The sequence below is a fragment of the Nannospalax galili genome, unplaced genomic scaffold (assembly GCF_000622305.1).
Source record: "Nannospalax galili isolate Female #2095 unplaced genomic scaffold, S.galili_v1.0 scaffold102, whole genome shotgun sequence".
In the NCBI taxonomy this organism is placed as follows: domain Eukaryota; kingdom Metazoa; phylum Chordata; class Mammalia; order Rodentia; family Spalacidae; genus Nannospalax; species Nannospalax galili.
The window spans coordinates 502,754-520,698 of NW_008351958.1; the positions used below are offsets into that span (position 1 = coordinate 502,754).

The 17,945-nt window shown below is 42.3% G+C and overlaps 1 protein-coding gene across 7 annotated transcripts in view; it reads right to left on the reverse strand.

Moving 5' to 3' along the window:
- Ncoa2 (nuclear receptor coactivator 2) overlaps nucleotides 1–17,945 on the reverse strand; it is a 302,083-nt gene that overhangs the window by 43,026 nt on the left and 241,112 nt on the right. For all 7 annotated transcript variants that reach the window (XM_029553995.1, XM_029553991.1, XM_029553994.1 and 4 more), the window contains 6 exons: nucleotides 16,570–16,747; nucleotides 13,106–13,294; nucleotides 9,916–10,017; nucleotides 8,880–9,023; nucleotides 5,308–5,455; nucleotides 2,194–3,463 (listed from right to left, as the gene is read on the reverse strand). In XM_029553995.1, the coding sequence (XP_029409855.1) occupies nucleotides 2,194–3,463; nucleotides 5,308–5,455; nucleotides 8,880–9,023; nucleotides 9,916–10,017; nucleotides 13,106–13,294; nucleotides 16,570–16,747 (2,031 nt within the window). The remainder of the gene's footprint in view (nucleotides 1–2,193; nucleotides 3,464–5,307; nucleotides 5,456–8,879; nucleotides 9,024–9,915; nucleotides 10,018–13,105; nucleotides 13,295–16,569; nucleotides 16,748–17,945) is intronic.

The window sequence follows — 17,945 nt, forward strand, 5'->3', positions numbered from 1 at the left end:
TCTAGCGTGTGTCGACACCTGAGTGACACCATCTGTGTCTGCCATTCTGAACTGCCGCTAGCTCTGTGTAGTTTAATCCAGTAGACCTCAAAAGATGAAAGCACTTACAGTTGTCAATAAGGTTTTCCACTTCAGTTCACATAAGACATTGCTATTAACTTTCTGCTGAGGCCCAGGTTCCCCAGCTCATGATTTTACAGCATTATAAAATAGCTGCTGCATAGAACCTTGCACTAGCATTCAAGTTTAAGGATTAATCACCAATGATGCTGATGTAATTTGGTTCTGCTTCCCTTGTGAACGGCATGCTGGTTTAAAGGATTCTATCTGTCCTCAGCAATGGCAACAGTCATCAAGACATCAAAGCTAAAGAAATAAAACAGGCCAAGTGCTCAGAACCTGCCTGGCTGGCAGGGCATGGCTTGAAGGGCACGTGGCCTCTGTAATCCTGACAGCTGCCCTCGAACCCAGCCTCTGAAGACTCAGAAGGGCTCATGGGCACTGCAAAAGGGGTACAGCAATCTTTGCCCCACTAATCCTGGTCCCCCAAGTTGGTGACGTACAACATTCCCACTTGCAACACAAATTTCAAGAAGAAAGTACAGGCCATTTTAAATAGAGAGGCCCTTGTGGCTTCCTTACTGCTTAACCAACCAATCATGACTCAAAAAACAGTCTATTAGACAGGACATGTTCAGGGATTCAGGAAGGGTTGATGGCCCAGGGTGAAGTTGGATCATTAACTCTCAGTCAGTCAGGGGTTCCCCAGGAAAGGCCTTGTGCCAAACCATTATGGCTGCAATAACCCATCTGTTTTTGTAAGTAAGTAAAAATATTGGTAGTCTGATTTTTCACTGTGTTGCTATTAACACCTTTGAGTACTATTAAGAATGGTTTTGAGGGGATGGGGTAGAGATGTTGGAGAGGATTCAGAATTTCAAATGAATGCATTTCAGAAATCTGTTGTATGACATGGTGGCAACAGTTACAAATGTACGCTGAAAAAAAATCACTGAAGTTTTAAGCATGTGTACCACAAAAATGGTCAGCATAGGAGGTACTACATTATGTTAACTGGCTTGATTTAACCATTCTACAACAGATCATACTACATATGGTACTGGTTTTTGTCAATGAAAAAAAAAAGGGTGATATTGAATCCCTGGATTTTTTTTTAAGGTGTTGGTTTTTGAGACAAGCAGAAAAGAGAAGATAACCTATTATTTTGGTTTCAAATTGATAGATGTTGGCTCAAACACATGATCACGGAGTTGACCTTTGCTCTTCTATCCATTTCCTCTTATGTATTTTTAAACCGATGGTCTATGGAATTCTGCATTTCTTAGAAGTGTTCAATGAGAGAGAAGAGAGGCAGAAGGATCTTCACTGGGGCTGAAACCCAGCTAAACTCTGATCATAAAAAGAGAGAGGTGGGGGCTTGGGAAGATGGCTAAGCAGTTAAGAGCACTGGCTGCTCTTGCAGGGGACCCAGGTTCGATTCCCAGGACCCATATGGTGGCTAACAACCGTTCATAACTCCCCTCTAGTTCCAGGGGATCCGACATCCTCCTTGGGCACTGCACGACACGGGTGCAATTTACATAAATGTAGGCAATACACTCATACACATAAAATAAAAATAGTAAAATAAAATATATATAGAGAGGTAAATAGATAATTCTGTCCTGACGAAGCCCAGGATTGAGAAAGTGATTACTGCCAATTTAGGGGTCAGTCAAGTACAGCTGGTCTGCAGTTCATCTTGCCCACCCTGTTTCTGTATGACCCATGACCTAAGAATGGATTTACCTATTGCCAGCAGCAGTAATCATAACCACTCACCAAAAAAAATCAAAGGAAGAACATTTTGGGCTCACAACTGTCTGCTCCAGGGTCTGCAGGTAGAGTTGTATTAGAGCACAGTCACACCTGTTTGCTCAGTGTCCAAAGTTGCTCTGACCTACAGTGGCAGAGCTCAGTGTTCAAGAGGCAAACTACAGGGTCTGCCAAGCCTAGGTACTAAGTCAGGCTTTGCTAGGGGACGTGTTTGTAACACAGATTCATTGCAATTAACTCTGTTTCAAGGTAAGGCCTCTGAAAGAAAAGACTTATTTTTACTGAGTCAGACTGCCCCATGGAGAAAATCCTCGGTGATGCAGATGTGCTCACCTGGGAAGGCATTAAAAAACTCACCTGGTCACTGGGCTCAAAGCTCATCTCCTCCTTCACAGTTTTCATAGCTATTAGTTTTGTGTTACTGGCAGGGTCTGTCTTACTGTCCAGTCGCTCAAGTTTGGGGGTTATTTCTGGTAAACCAATATCTTTAGTATCATCTTTATCAAGCAAATAACGAAGTAGTGCATTCTCTTTCTTCTTGGGGCTCACTGGCTCCTGTTTGACAGTCACTTCTGACCCAGGAGCTGTGCTGCTGGACTCCTGACTCAGTTCTTTGCCCGTGGCTTCTGCTGTTAGCTTGGCCAAGTCCACAGGGGAACTGCTGTCCTGTAAGAGTCTGTGCAAAATCTTATGCTTCTCCTTGAGCGAGGTCCCATGTGTGGACCCAGGTCCAGGCAAGCTACCTGCGGAGTCCTTGCTTGTGTCTGACAAAGAGTTGGGCAAAGGTGACGGCTCCATCTGGTCGGACTTGGTGGTCAGCAGCTGCAGGAGCTTGGTCTGCCCTTTGCTGTCGTGCAGCCGGTTCTGCCCCTCGGCTCTCTCCCCGCTGGCCGCCTGGGCCATGCTGGAATCATTTGGCTCCTTCTGCCCTCCAGGGTGGCAGCTGCTCTCCGCTTGTCCAGTTGTACTTTCCGATGGTTCCCCATAAAGTCCAAAACAGTCTTTGGAGTCCAAGCTTCCCACCTTGCTGAGTGGGGGAGGATTCATATTAACTGGGGAGTTTTGCAAATTGCCCATTTTTAGGTCCGGTGAAGCCAACGATGACCCTAATGAGACCCCATGGCCCTCGCTGAGGGCTTGAAGTGCATTGAGGGAACTGTTGGTGTAACTATGGCTATTTCCTGTGCTGCTGCAAACTCCTACGGGGGAATGCAAGCTTCCTGCAGGGGAAAACTGACTGGGTGGGATGCGAGGGCTGCCAGCCACGCCGGGGCTCATGCGATGCCTTGGTGAGAGCATGGAGGTGGGCTGCCCTGGGTTCATGCCGGGGCTGCTTTGTGAGGGACTGTTCATTTTGAGTGCATAGTTACTACCCTGAGGAGTGGTTGCTTGCATGCCTGATACATGGTTCATGCCCCCAGAACCACCAAACCTGCCCATGGGCATGCCCATTTGTTCCTTTGGGCCATTTATGGGAAAATTTATATTGCTACTGAGGGTCATGTCCTGACCTGGGTTCCCACTGCACATGGCCTGATGGGCAGGGCTGCTAGAGCTAATTGGATTCAATGGCTTCCCCATAGCTTGTCCAGTCAGATCCGGATTCATTACACATACATTCTGCTCTCTGTATAATAAGGAAAGAAACAAACGTAAGATAAAAGGGAAAATACTGGAGTTGTTATTAATTTGAAAAATGGCAGGGTCTCTTCTTTACAAAGCAGACTACATCTAAGGGACAGGCAGCGCTTGGATGAAACCACCTGCAATTACAGACAAGACTGAACACGTGCAGTTCTGGACCAGAGGCATGTTTTTCAGGCAACTCATTAAGATGTCTGTGGTTTTACACAAGGGGGTGTGTTTAAATTTGACTACTTCTATCTGAAATTCAGTTAGTAGACAGAACATTAGGAAGGCTCCAATTATATAATCTATCTTCCTCATGAGCAACTGAGAACATGCATAGACCTAAACAAACTACCCAAATAAGCATTACTGGCTTCAACCATTTGCCAGAAATTTCAGCTGACAGTGGACATATCTGTATGCCTGGAGGCTCTGATAGATGCCACTTGGCTCAAGGTGGACTGTGACATTAGTGGGGAAAAACCCTGCTCCTAGCTGTTAGAGACTATCTGTACTTGAGGCAGGAGAGTTACTGCCACTGCTTGGAATTACATCACCTTGCCTAACAGATCTCCACTCTCCCCCCAGTCATTGCAAACCAGAGGGAAAGCCTCAGAGAATTTGTGGTGGGGGGTTCTGGGGCAACATAGTTTGTGATTTTTATTCCCCTACTCCAGGAAAATGCCAATCCATCCTATTAGCTGATGCCTACAAGCAGGCTTCCCAAGTCCCTTGAGTTTTAATTTCAGCCTTGGCAGTTTCTTGTGAGTTACCAAATGTGTTCACAAATCCAAACAGAATAGGTCTCTCAAACTGTTAAATATCAGCTTAAATTAGGGGGCTGAAATCAGTCATCTCTGTAATCACTTTCAATCACTGTTAAATATCAGCTTCAGCTGGGGGGCAGGGTAAACTGGCCACCTCTGTAATCACTTTCTAACTGTTTCAGTTTGAGGTCAGATCTACTAATAGTTGGCAACTAGGGCTGTCTGCATTTTCATTCCTGCTCTAGAAAGCAAAATAACTGAGAAATGCAATGAAATGGACTCTTTAAGCAGAGCAACTTTATATATCTTCTGGCAGTACCTCATAAAGTTTCATTTAGCATTTACATAAATATTTATATAATCTGAAATTCAATCATTTTACTAAATGAGTACACTTAAACAATATGGTCTATGACATTTATTTTAAAAATCAACATTCAATTTTTCTTTCCTTTACTATAGAAATGTTTATCACCACTCAATTTAAGTCTAATGTGAGGAAGTTAATTAAACCCCCAAACAAAAATAAAAAATATTGTAAAGAATATATGTTTGACAGCTTTAAGCACACAGGATCAGAAGCCATGGCTCTCATTTGTATTGCCCCTGGGAATGTCCCTTCTTCAGTGGAGAGGGAGGCCATATCCAAGCCTTGTGTTTTTAATGTTAAAGGTAAAATGCAAAGGACAGCCTGACTTTGCTGATATGATGAGCTGGTCCTAGCCAAGAATGAATAACAACTTCGTTTTATCAGCCATCTCTGGGCTGGGTGTGGTATGGTGGCACATATCTTTAATTACAGCACTTGGGAGGCAGAGGCAGGTGGATCTTTGTGAGTCCAGGCCAGCCTGGTCTACATAGTGTTCCAAGCCAGGCAGGGCTAGATAATGACTCTCTCTCTCTCCATATACATATACATACACACACACACACACACACACACACACACACACACATATATATCACCAGAGTCAAATTCAGAAGTATCTAGCAAAACTGCAAAGCTCTAGAATGGTATGTTGCTTTTGTAAGCTGTCCCCTGAACATGGGAAACTGAGGCTGAGCACTAGATTACCTGTGAAGCATGTGCAAAGATATCACGAGCTGAGGCTCATTAGTAGTCTGAGAACGGATGAGTTTGCTCTTCGTTTGGGCAGCAACAAGTGTGCCATCGGACAAAGAAAAACGGTAGATTTGACTGAATGCCAGTCCTTGTCTCAGAACTGCAGGCAAATAAGGAAACAGAAGGCACATTAGGAAAAAAACTAAGAACAAAAAACTGGAAAGGTGGGGAGGGGGAAGAATGAAAAGCCATAGTAACAGTAATAAACTATCAGGTTTCCTACCAGTATGTTAAAAGGAGTCATTAAAAGGAGATATCAAGACATCAAATTTAAAAGTACATGTACTTTTCACTCAAAAACCATTAAGTTTAGTAGATTGTTTTCTCAGGAAAAAGAAAAACAGCTTGAAAACTCAAACTGCTTTCTTAAATCTTCATTGTCAGGGTAGAGTGTAAACAATTTATCAGGTCAAAATAAGCTTTTCCATAATTTGCTTAAGATATTAAAATACAATACAACAATGAAACGTAAAACATAGTACCTCTAGAGTACAATTTGCTTTGATTTCCCTGATAATATAAATATCAAAATGAAATTTATGACATGGTGACACTGAATCTTCAGAATATTCATCTGAGGTAACCTAGTCATTCACCTCAGAGTACGTTCTCCCAATTTTGTTTCCCACAATGTAAGAAGTGTTATTTCTGTGGTAAGAACAATAGGAAGTAAAAGAAATACTCAAGAAGGCTAAGCAAAACTGAAACAAAGTGCCAATCTCAGTGAGGTGTCATTGGTCTATTTTTAACTTTTAGATAAAGTTCAGACACCCATTTTCAAGACAAAAAATGTAATGTAAATCAACTAGATTAATGTAATTTCTTTAAAATAATTTCGAGATTGAAATCTTTTAAAAAATATTTTATTATTTTTATTTTATTTGTATGTGTGTATTGCCTGTATGTAGGTAAGTGCACCTGTGTCGTGCAATGCCTGTGGAGGACAGACGAGGCCATCGGATCCCCTGGAACTGGAGTTACGGAAAGTTGTTTGCTGCCATGTGGGTTCTGGGATTCGAACTCGGGTCTTCTGCAAGAACAGTCAGTGTTCTTAACCACTGAGCCATCTCTCAAGCCCCGAGACTGAAATCTTTTTACACAACTGTATACTACAATGAATACTTGATATAAAAAGATTATTTCAATTCAGAAAAAAGTGATAAGCAGTTGTCTTTTAAATCATTTAAGAAGTCTACCTTGCTTCTACCATATAGTTGTCAGTACAAGTTTTGTGGGTTTAACAGCTAGTTCCAAAGTGACCAAGCACATTTTCACTATGCCACAAAACTGCTGAGAGAAAGAAAGAGAGAGAGAGTTTGATTTCTTAGTACAGCTTCCTCAAGAGTCTATCAAAAGGCCCCTCCGCAGTTTTGGCTGGACACAGCACTGAGACATGGCTTTCTGCTATCAACCATCTCCATATTGGAAAACAGCTACTGTATGCTGCTTATTTTGCTTTGCACAGTAAGTATGTGTCTAAAATACAATTTTGTAAAGGACTCTCAGTCCCAGAGGCCTATAATTTCAGAATTTTTTTCTGACCTTGCTACAATCTCTTAAAGATTTTCTATTTGGTCTATGTGCAACTTCTCTGCTGAGAAGGAATGTGTGGGCACACACCTGAATCATTTAGGGAGCTCCCAAATCAGAAAGCCTGCTAGCACATTTTTATTCAATGCAGATGGAAGTTCCTGGTATTACCTATTTCTTTAAAAAATTATTTATATTTTGTGTGTTTTGCCTGCATGTATATAAGTGCATCTGTGCATACAGTGCCTGCAGAGCCCCGAAGAGGGTGTCCAATCCCCTGGAACTGGAGCTATGGACCATTGTTGGCTACCATGTAGGTGTTGGAAACCAAACCTGGGTTCTCTAAAAGAATAGACAGTGTTCTTAACTGCCAACCCATCTCTCCAGTTCCAAGTTTGGAGATCTTTTTAGGGATTTTTCAAATTGGAAAGTGAAACTTCAGTCTTGTGGTTTATTACAACCATACTCTGCATTAAACATCCTCTACTTAAGAAAAAAAATTAAAATAAACTAAAAAATTATTTATATTATTTTTATTTGTGTATGTATGAATGTGTACATATGGTATGCATATGTGTGTGTACCTGTGGGGGACAGGAATCCAGGTGTCTTGTTCTATTACTCTCTGGAGCCAGCCTGGCAGCCAGCAAGTCCCAACAGTCCTCTGTCCCTCCCCTAACAGTGCTGGGGTTACAGGTATGCAACTACACTTGTTTTTTTGTAGCTTTTTACATGAGTTTTTGTGGATTTGAACTTATTCATGCTCAAGCAGTAAGCACTTTTACCTGTAAGTCTGTATGTAGTTTTTTTTTAGTGCCTCTTATCTGTTTAAACCCAGTATAGCACCTGGCATATCTGTGTAGACCTTCCTATAAGGAGCCAGAAAGTCTGTGAATTAAATGTAGGGCATTCGGGACCCAGGACACTGAATAGGCTTGCTCAAAGTGGTTTCTTAAGTTTCTGTTATTATTCTTTATTATAAGTCATTACCTACTGAAATAGTAGGTTAAAAACTGATTTCTATCAAATGCACCATACGTATTTTCCCTAATCTAACATTAATGAAAATATTGGAGGGCACAAATTGTTGGATTCTTCGCTTAATTTCTAAGAAAAAAGGATGAATAAAGTGAAGGGCCGGGAGGAGAGCAAAGGGAAGCAAGGGTCAATTTACTATGGTTTGTGCTTTTTCATCTAAAAAAGCACAAAGCTTCAATGTACAACCCTTACCAGTATGAGCCAAGGTCACAGATGTACATCAAATGGATGACAAACTACAGCTCCATCTTCCACAGTTAGTTACAAATTCTCCTCTGAGTGGTAGACAATTGTCCACACTGAGCTATGAAATGCCCTGCTGTCATGAATCCCTCAGGAGCTGCAGGGCTGATGTGGACTAAGCAAGTGCATGGTGACCAGGCATGTATAGAATCAAAGTGCCTCTCTCCCCAACTTAGCATTTGCTAAAGCTAAAGGATTTTTGTTTTTTCATTTGTTTTCAGTTCCGTAAAGGAAAACCAAATGCACTTGAGAAAAAGTGACTTTGTGGAAAGGCTTTTGGGAAGACATGGCAGAGTGACGACCGGGATGGGCTTGTGGCTCAGTACAGAATTCATCAGCTGCCTGATACCCACTGGATGCCTGGAAGTCAGTCACTTCCCTGCCTCAGCTTCATGAGAGTCTACAGAGGCAGGACCAGGATGCCTACCTCACTGGCTTGCTATGAGGCCAATGAGATGACCATTTACTCACTTGCACATTTCATTCATTCCTATGTCTAGAGTGCCCTTGGGAAATTAGATACTGTTTCTGTAGACTATGTGTTACCTTATTATCCTATCATATCCCTCTCCCTTCCTTTTGTTCCTTTTGTGGTTTTATCATCTCTTGTTTTATCTTCTCAAGCAGCTTATGGGTCAGATGGTGGACACGAGCTCTGTGAGGTGAGCTTCAAGAGAACCCCCTTCAAGAGAAGCAGTGTGTGGAGGACCTACCTTCATGATGATGCCTCTTCGCGTAGGACGCAGACTCCCCCTCGTGCTGTGCGTGGAACTTCTGAATGCACCTTCTTACCAGGTCCTCCCAGCCGGGCTTCATGGCGGCTCTCATGGTGCTAGTGTCCAGAGAAGTGATCTTGCCTATGAGACAACAGCAGGCATTACACACACAGACACACAGATACACAGACACACAGACACACACAGACATACACAGAGACACTTAACCTCTATGGAAATAATTAAAACTTAGGCATACATAAATTTACCCCTAATTATCCCTTGGTATCTGTAGGGGTTGAGCCCCATGGACACCCAAATCCATGGACAGCTTGTTACTCATGCAAAATAGTGCAGTGTTTGTGTTTAACCTACACATTCCCTGTATGCTTTTTTATTTTGTTAATTTTTGGTTTTTGAGAAAGGGTCTTGTTGTATACCCCAAGCTAGCCTGGAACTCACTATGTAACTCAGATTGGCCTTGAATTCACAGTCCTCCTGCCTTTACCTCCAGAGTGTGTGATTAGTTACAGACATGTGCTATCATGCCCAGCTTCCCTCTCCCTGCTATATTTTAAATCATCTCTAGATTACTGCTCAATACAATATAAACACTATGTAAATAGCTGTTATCCTACCATCCATCTGCGCAGAATAATGCGCGCTCTCTCTCTCTCTCTCTCTCCTCTCTCTCTCTCTCTCTCTCTCTCTCTCTCTCTCTCCCTCTCTCTGTGTGTGTGTGTGTGTTTATATATGTATTCCCCCTTGAATAATTTTGATCTGGGGATGGTGGACTACACAGAGATCGGACTGCAGATAATGGAGAGCTAAGAGTATTGGCAGCACAAATATACAGCCGCAAAGGAACACAGCGAGAGCAGGTCTCTCCCTCTCTGGGCTGTTGCTGGTAGTACCTCTACCCCAGCAGCCATCACTACCACAGCTTCTCAATGTGAGTCTTCCACAGACACTGGTAGCATTCATAGATACCCGCATTCTGAAATGACTGCTTTTATCTTTGTGAAGAATTTACCTTGGAGGTCCTGGCGGGTGGTAAAGCTTTCTGAAGAGGGAAGAACTGTTCTTTCCTTCATGGGGACTCTTCGTGCCACACAAATCAAGCAGGACTGCAAATCTTAAATGAGAAATAAATGTTTATCATATTGAATTTGGGGGGGCTTTTTGAGACAGGGTTCCATTTGGTCTGGAACTCACTATGTAGACCATCTTGATCACACAGAGATCCACATGCCTCTGCCTCCCAAGTGCTGGGACTAAAGGCAAGTGTCACCACACCTATTGAAGTGTTTTTTTTTTTTTTTTTTTAAATTGATCAAATAAACTCAAATATTTATGACAGCATAGCCTTATAAATCAACAAGCGAGACAACATGGTGGACCTTAGTTTCTCACTGGCTTAATTATCTGCCTATGGTGGGAGGTTCTGGGTACAGAAGACAAATGCTGACACCACATAGTACACATGGTAAGAAATCATCCACCAAACTAGAAAGTTAGCCACTGGAAACCATCCCCAGTGAGGAAGAATGGAATCCTTTCCTCCTAAATGGCTGAGTGTAAAAGCAAAACTAATTCCTAATGTTAAAAAAAAATGAAAACGAAAATCTAATACTCTGCTTTGTCAAGGGTTTGCCTTTTAATTTCAGGATTACTCCTAATAAACTACATAGGTACCCATGAGGGCAATATGAAATTTAAAGCAAGGAATATAAACTAGATGTAGATTCAGAGCAGAAACCCCACTGCACCTAGAAAATGTGCCTGGAGCACCACCTCACAGTTTATAATCTTGGCAGTGGTGAGTTCCCTGGGCAGCCAAGGCTAAGCATTTAACCTCGCCCCACTTCCGTTGTTCACATCGCATGCCTCTTTCAAGTTAAAAAAGGCTGATGAAAAAGACCATTACAAAAATAAAAGTCTCTTCATATCTCTTGTATCATTGATTTATGATTGTTCACCTTTGAACTTGGATGTTCTTGAAAGACTGCTGGTATTTACATAGTAAAATGGAGTTGTCATCAGTGATGGGGAAATGTGGCTCAGTGGTGGAAAACTTACTTGCCTACCATGTATAAGGTTCAGTCCTTAGTACCACAGTCATAGAAAGAGAGAGAAGCCTAAAGTGGTGGTACATGCTTTTAATCCCAGCACTTGTGCGGCAGAGGCAGGCGGAGCTCTGTAGTTTGAGGCCAGCTTGGTTTCCACAGCAAGTTCTAGGCCAACCAAGACTATATAGTGAGACCCTGTCTCAAAAAAGAAAAGAAAAAAGAAACCATGCTCTTATGCTACATTTTATGAAAGGACAGAATCCAAATTTTTCTGTTAAAAGATAGGGTCTTGCTATGTAGCCCTGCCTGGCCCAGAACTTACTATGTGTAGACAGGCCTCAAACTAGCAGTGATCCTCTTGCTGCTATTGCCTAAGTACAAGGATTACTACAATCATAGCAATCTAAACCCTCCCAATCTCATCTAAGTGCTAGGATTAGAGGTGTGTATCATCCCACTCCTCCTCAGAATCCAATTCTGTTAATTTACAGACTGGTCTAACATATCCTAGCTGGCTTCCAACTTGCTATGTTGCCAAGGATGAACCTGAACTTTCTGATCCACTTGTCTCCACCTCCTGAGTGCTAGAATTACAGGTGTGTACCACAATGCCCCATTTTATGTGGTGCTGGGGTATGATCCCAGGAATTTGTGCAGGTAAGGCAAGCACTCTATCAACTGAACTATACCCTTAGCCAAAAATCCAATTCTCAATATACAAAGGTTTGAGCACAAAACAGTATGTTAGCACACATGACGACCTTTATTATACTGCTTTAGCAGATCACAGATGAATTAGCAGCACTTACTCTTGTTGAACAGAAATAATAAAATTGTTTGATGTTCATATCCAAGCAAAAGGCTAATTTTGAAATACTGTATGTCATCTGTAATAGCTCTCCATATGTCCTTTCTGATAAAATTTAAACTAAAAGACACTTATGTATTTTAATTAAGAAGTACTATATTAGCATTCAATCACATTCATAACCTTTGTGTGTGTGTGTGCTGAGACTTGAACTCAGGGCCTCACACACAGGTGAGCACTCTGCCACTAGTTACACCTGCAGCCTTACCCCTTACTACATTTTGATACTGAATTGGTGATTTCATTTGATAATAAGTTGATGCACAGAGAAGTGAAAGATTTAGTCTACAGCCATAGATCTGGTAAGTGGCTGAATTAGGAGTTGGCCTGTCTGATTACTTCCCAGGATATTTGCTTACTCTGCTGGCCAAAAGTGCCTTCCCTTCTGCTACTCCTGAAGAATAAATTCTCTAGCACTGTCTTTACTACAGAGTGACACTAAGCCATGTGGACTGGCTGGTTGAAAGGCACAGGGTGGCATGACATCAACATCTCAGTATGGGAGTAGCAGTGAGGTTATGCATTGGAAAGCCCTCCATTCCCCATTCCTCGTCTGTCTTCTCTGCTGCTATACCACACTGAAGGGCCAGAGTCCATGGATAACCTACATGGGTTCCACGATTCCCTGGAAAGTCTATGAAAAGGTGCTGTTGGTACCTGTGTGCATTCTTCTGGGGCTACGGGACAAGATTTGCATAGGTGTTCAAAGGAAGCCAGGATCCCTGAAACATCAGCCACTGTCAGAGCTGTAATATGGTCACCTGCTACAGCCCTCTGGCTTTGGATCATGGCTGCTGTGCTAGAAACAAGATATGTCACTTTCAGCTGGGTGTGGTGGTGCACGTCTTTAATCCCAGCACACAGAAGGCACAGGCAGGCGGATCTCTGTGAGGTCAAGGCCAGCCTGGTCTACATAGTGAGTTCCAGGCCAGCTGGGGCTACAGGGAGACCCTGTTTCAAAAAAAAAGGGGGGGGGGATTTGTCACTTTCATCATCATAGAACATTCCATTGGACAACACTACTCTAAGATGGTAAAAACTTAAGTTATGAAGCTGAAGATCTAACTTAGAAGTACTGAGTACTTGCTTAGCATGCACAAGGCCCTAGGTTTGAGCTCTAGTACTGCAGGAGGAAATTGGATTACAAAATAGTAAAAATGGAAAGAAATCTAGCAACTGTTTCATGCATTTCTCTGTGTAACCACTAGTGTTCAGTTCCTAGGGCTGAGACCGGCAGTGCAGGAAGAAGCCCATGGGCACAGGAGCTCTCTGAGGTTTCATCCTACCTTCTCCTTCTTCTTTGATGGACTTTGGTTGAGACACAGCAAAGCACTGCATAGTTTCATATTTCTGGTGTGCTTCCTGATTATCATGACTTTCCTCTTCTGAATCAGGTAAAGGCTTCACCAGCATCCGACAGTTGAAGGTATGGCTGTTCCGCCTCGGAGGTTCACCAGACCAAGATCCCCCATTCACTGTGAGGCAAAAGGGACTCAGGATTACAAGGAAGCAAACAACAGGTGCAGGATTATCCAGGTGGGGCAGGAAAAGCACGCTGCTTTACACTTGCATGTGCAGGATACTTTTCTAAATACTCTGATCATACTGATGGAAAGACACTTGTTCACTGCTTTACAGCTTGGGGGCGTTCTTGGGATTTTCAAAACCTCATCTACATTCGTGGGGTTTCACCCTAACTGCTTCAAGTTCACGTCTTGATTACTTATTACTAGACTACCACAGACTATTTTGGGGTTTCCTTCTATTTTTTTAAAATATTTTATTTTTATTTTTATGTGTATGTGTGTATTGCCTGCATGTAGATAAGTGCACCCATGTCGCGCAATGCCTGCGGAGGACAGAAGAGGCTGTTGGATCCCCTGGAACTGGAATTACAGACAATTGTTAGCTGCCATGTGGGTGATGGGATTCGAACCCAGGTCTTCTGCAAGAACAACCAGTGTTCTTAACCACTGAGCCATCTCTCTAGCCCCCCTTCTTTGATTTTTTTTTGAAATTTAGTTCAGTCCACTTGCATTCCAGTTTTAGATGTGTTACCCCTTCACAAAACTCTGCAAATGGCACCAACTGCTGCAAATATCAAAGTCTTTCAGAGAGTCTGGACCTGAGATGTAGCCAGGAACACACTACTCAAAACTCACTGAGCAGTCCTGCCCCATCCATCTAGCTCCCTCTGGCCTCCCCTAGTCTCCCCACTCCACCCTCAATACCACATGAACACCTGCTCCTGCTGCTATCCTACCACCATTCCCCATTCTGAGCTACTGCACACCAAGGCAGGGTGCTCTGGAACACCTCAACTTCTCAGGCCTCTTCTCAGAGATTACTGTCAGACTTTTGAAAGAAACTTTAGTGTGTACTTTCTAACTTGTCTGCTTCTGACTTCTTGATTATAGCCTCTCTTGTTTTCTTGAGACAGGATCTCATGTATAGGTCTGGCTAGCCTAGAACTCATTCTATAGATGAGGCTGGTCTCAGACTCACAGAGATCTGCCTGCCTCTGCCTCCAAGTGCTGGAATTAAAGGGGTGCCCTACCATGCCTAGCTGATTATAACCTCTCTTGATTGTTCTACGTAGACTTCCTCAATGAAGCTGAAAAATTCTTGAAGACATGGTGCTACTTTACAGTCCGTTTTAGTATCAAAAATTTAAAATGTATATATTAAGAGTTACTGAACTAAGTCAGGTGTGGTCGTGCATACCTTTAACCCCAGCAGAGGTGGGCGGATCACTGTGAGGTGGAGGCCAGCCTGATCTACATAGGGAGTTGCTGAGGCTACAGGGAGACTCTGTCTCAAAAAGACCAAAAAAAAAAAAAAAAAGTTATTGAACTAAAGGTATCAGCGTTTTTCGAAATGCATTAGAGAAAACAGTGAAAGAAAAAACAATGACTGATTTGAGTTATTAAACAGTGCTTATGGACCCAAGGAGAAAGCTGACACCCAAAGAAATGTTCAATCAGAATCAATCCTCTCATTTCAGTGTTCATTCCTTTATTGTTCCTTATGTTTTACCTAAAAATGTTATGGCCAGTCACAATCAAAAAGAAAGCATGAGCCACAAGAAAAGGGAATCATCCATCAGAATCACAGGACAGAACACTAGGGACAGTAGGACTAACTCTACACTGAGCCCTGACTACCAGATTGACAAGGAAAGAAACTATAGACAGAAAAAAAGAGAATGTGGGGGCCGGAGAGATGGCTCAGCAGTTAAAAGCATCGACTGCTCTTGCAGAAGATGTGGGTTCGAATCCCAGCACCCACATGGCGGCTAACAACTGTCCATAACTCCAGCTCCACAGACTCCGATGCCCTCTTCTGACCTTCTCAGGCGTTGCACAACATGAGTACACTTACATGCAGGCAATATACTCATACACATAAAATAAAAATAATATTTCTTAAAAAGCAAATGTAAGTTACTATATGACACTAATTATAGAAGGAACCACAACTAGTTTTATATATCTTTGCAGACATTTGGAAATCTTACTTTACTATCAGCACTTGTAAAAGCTTACATAGACCTATCAAAGAAGAAAGGGAAACAAAGTTCTTATTAATTTAGATTAATAAGTTGAAACTAAAAAAAAAAAAAGTACATTATGAAGTGAGGCAAAGGGCTCTTTAAACCAGTGAAGTAATAAGTACGGGTCCTTTGAGGGAGTCATGAAATCACTGCAGATATCTTAAAGTATTCATTACTTGAATATGAATTCATTCTCTTTCTCATTTCTTAGAGAAATACAAAAGGAGCCCCGTAAGTACACCTTGTGATTGCTGCAGTCACTATGAACAAAGGGTTATCCTACCACTGCAAAGCTGGCCAGACTGGAAGTTCGAAGGGATCTCTTTCTATTTACTGTGCTAATTATAAGACCAGCTTGTATAAACAGTTTTAAGAAAAAGAAGAGGAATACTTGCCAATTCTGGACTGACCTTTTTCTGCACTTTTTTTTTTACACATTTTTTACATTCTTTTTTATCTGTGAAGATGTTCTTAACAGTTTAAGTGAGAATATTAAAAAAAGAACCACTGAGTAAGTGGGAACAGCAATCCTGAGGCAGCAACTGAGGCTGGCCTGTGCTGTGAGTCTCCCACTGTCAACAGCAGCCCATCATCCTTCATACGCTCACTTCTGCACAACATCTCCAAACCAAATGGAAGAAGGCAGAAGTCTGAGACAGGGAAGTGAGCTGAGGAGGCTATGCCCTGCACTGACACCTATAGAGCCGTTCAGGAGACTGAGATGAAAGAAAGCACAGGGGCCAACACACCCAAACTCCCCATGCCACCGCTCCTTAGTGTTTTATTTTTAGGATGCCCTCCCTATACATATACCCTTATACTCTTATCATACATAGGACTGAACAGGAGTCAAATCTCAAACATATCATGGCCTACTTTTGAGATGGTTATAAAAGAAAATGAACTATCTAAGCTGGCAGGCACTGTGTAAGGTGGGTAAGGGCAGCAACTTGCTGCCTTCTTAAAATAGAAAAAAAATAACTGCAAATAGTCGCTCAAAGTACTTTCCATCTGAACCATTTTCACATATTTTAAATACAGGCTCAAAATGATAATCCACTGAAGACCAGCATCTAAAGATATCCTTTCCACGAGTCTTAATCTTAAAAACCTAAGTGTCTCGGAAAATAACCCATCACTATTATCCCCATGACATAACACACTTCTATTTACTTGCTCCAACCAGCAGATATTTACCTATAGACTTTGGCAGCAGGTTCTTGACAAATTCAGTGTGGTCCCCGACATGCAGGATGCTGTAGACACTTTTGTTCATCAGCTCTTCTTGGTTATACCTTAGATACTGTGTCACGTTCTCTGAAACGAACACCACATTGCCTTCCAGGTTCACTACAAAGAAGAACCCATCAAGGGCCTAAGGGAAAAGACCAACTGTATCAGAAAGGATGCAACATAAAATGATATGTAACTGTTATGAAGAGAATGAGCCTTTCAAGGGAAACAGTCCACTTGACAGGAGAGAGATCTTCCTCGCCCCTCTTCTAGTTTTCAGAAGCAACACATTTTCTCTTGGGAAATAGGAATGATTCCATCTTAGTCAGTGGAAGAGAGCCTAGACTGGGGGTTCTTGTCACAAAAACCATTAGCTCTGTTAATTTGCCAGGAGATAACTGCCAAATAAATGTGTATAAGGCCTTTATCTGTTTTACAAAATGAGATGGAAGGACTCCACAAGGTCAACTCCAATGTTACACCAGCCCATATACTGTCATTTTATTCCACACTGCTTTGTGTTATGTGGTGGGAGGAAGGGGGTCAATGGTTAATTTTTCCCTTCAGTTTTAAAAATAAGTATCAAGGGAAACCCCCTGAATCTTGCAGTTTTAAAGTTGCTAGTGTTTAAGCAAAGCTGCAGATAGTCTCAGATCTTCAAAGCAACATCCGGCCTCCACTGTCTGGAGTGTGGGGAAGGATCTGGGCGTGTCTCTTATATGGCAGATGCATGGGGTCTTCAGCATGGGCTGACAGTGTTCCCCAGATTAAGTGGTGGGTTCCAAACTCACCTAGGTGTTGGTAGCATGTAATGGGCTTGCAGTCTCACTGTGTGCCATTTCAGTCTGGATTACAGGAAGTCTAAATCATGTCAGGAAGCAAAGATGATGAATAATAGTCATGGGGAATGTTGACTATGCCTCAGGCACACTGTGTCTTTCTAATACTATCTTTCCCAATTTACAGAGGAGAAACTGGGGTTCATTGAGGTAAGTGACTGCACAAGTAGTCAGTGGCAGTGCTGGGGTTTAAATCCAGAGGGACCTACTCTAAAGCTCATGCTTTCAGTTACTGAGCAGCAGGCTTTGACCCCCGCCACGTCCACACCAGTGTGGTTTCCCTTCCTGTCTGCACAGGCACTGAAGGTTCGGCTATCAGCCAGCTTCTCCCTGCCCACTTTGATTCTTGTTTATCAGAGCTGTTTCATGTATTGAGGACTAGAACAGGCTTGATACTGATCAAGGCCACCTGGTCAGGCAGTTTATGCCACTTAGTTTCTTTCTTTCTTTCTTTCTTTCTTTCTTTCTTTCTTTCTTTCTTTCTTTCTTTCTTTCTCTCTC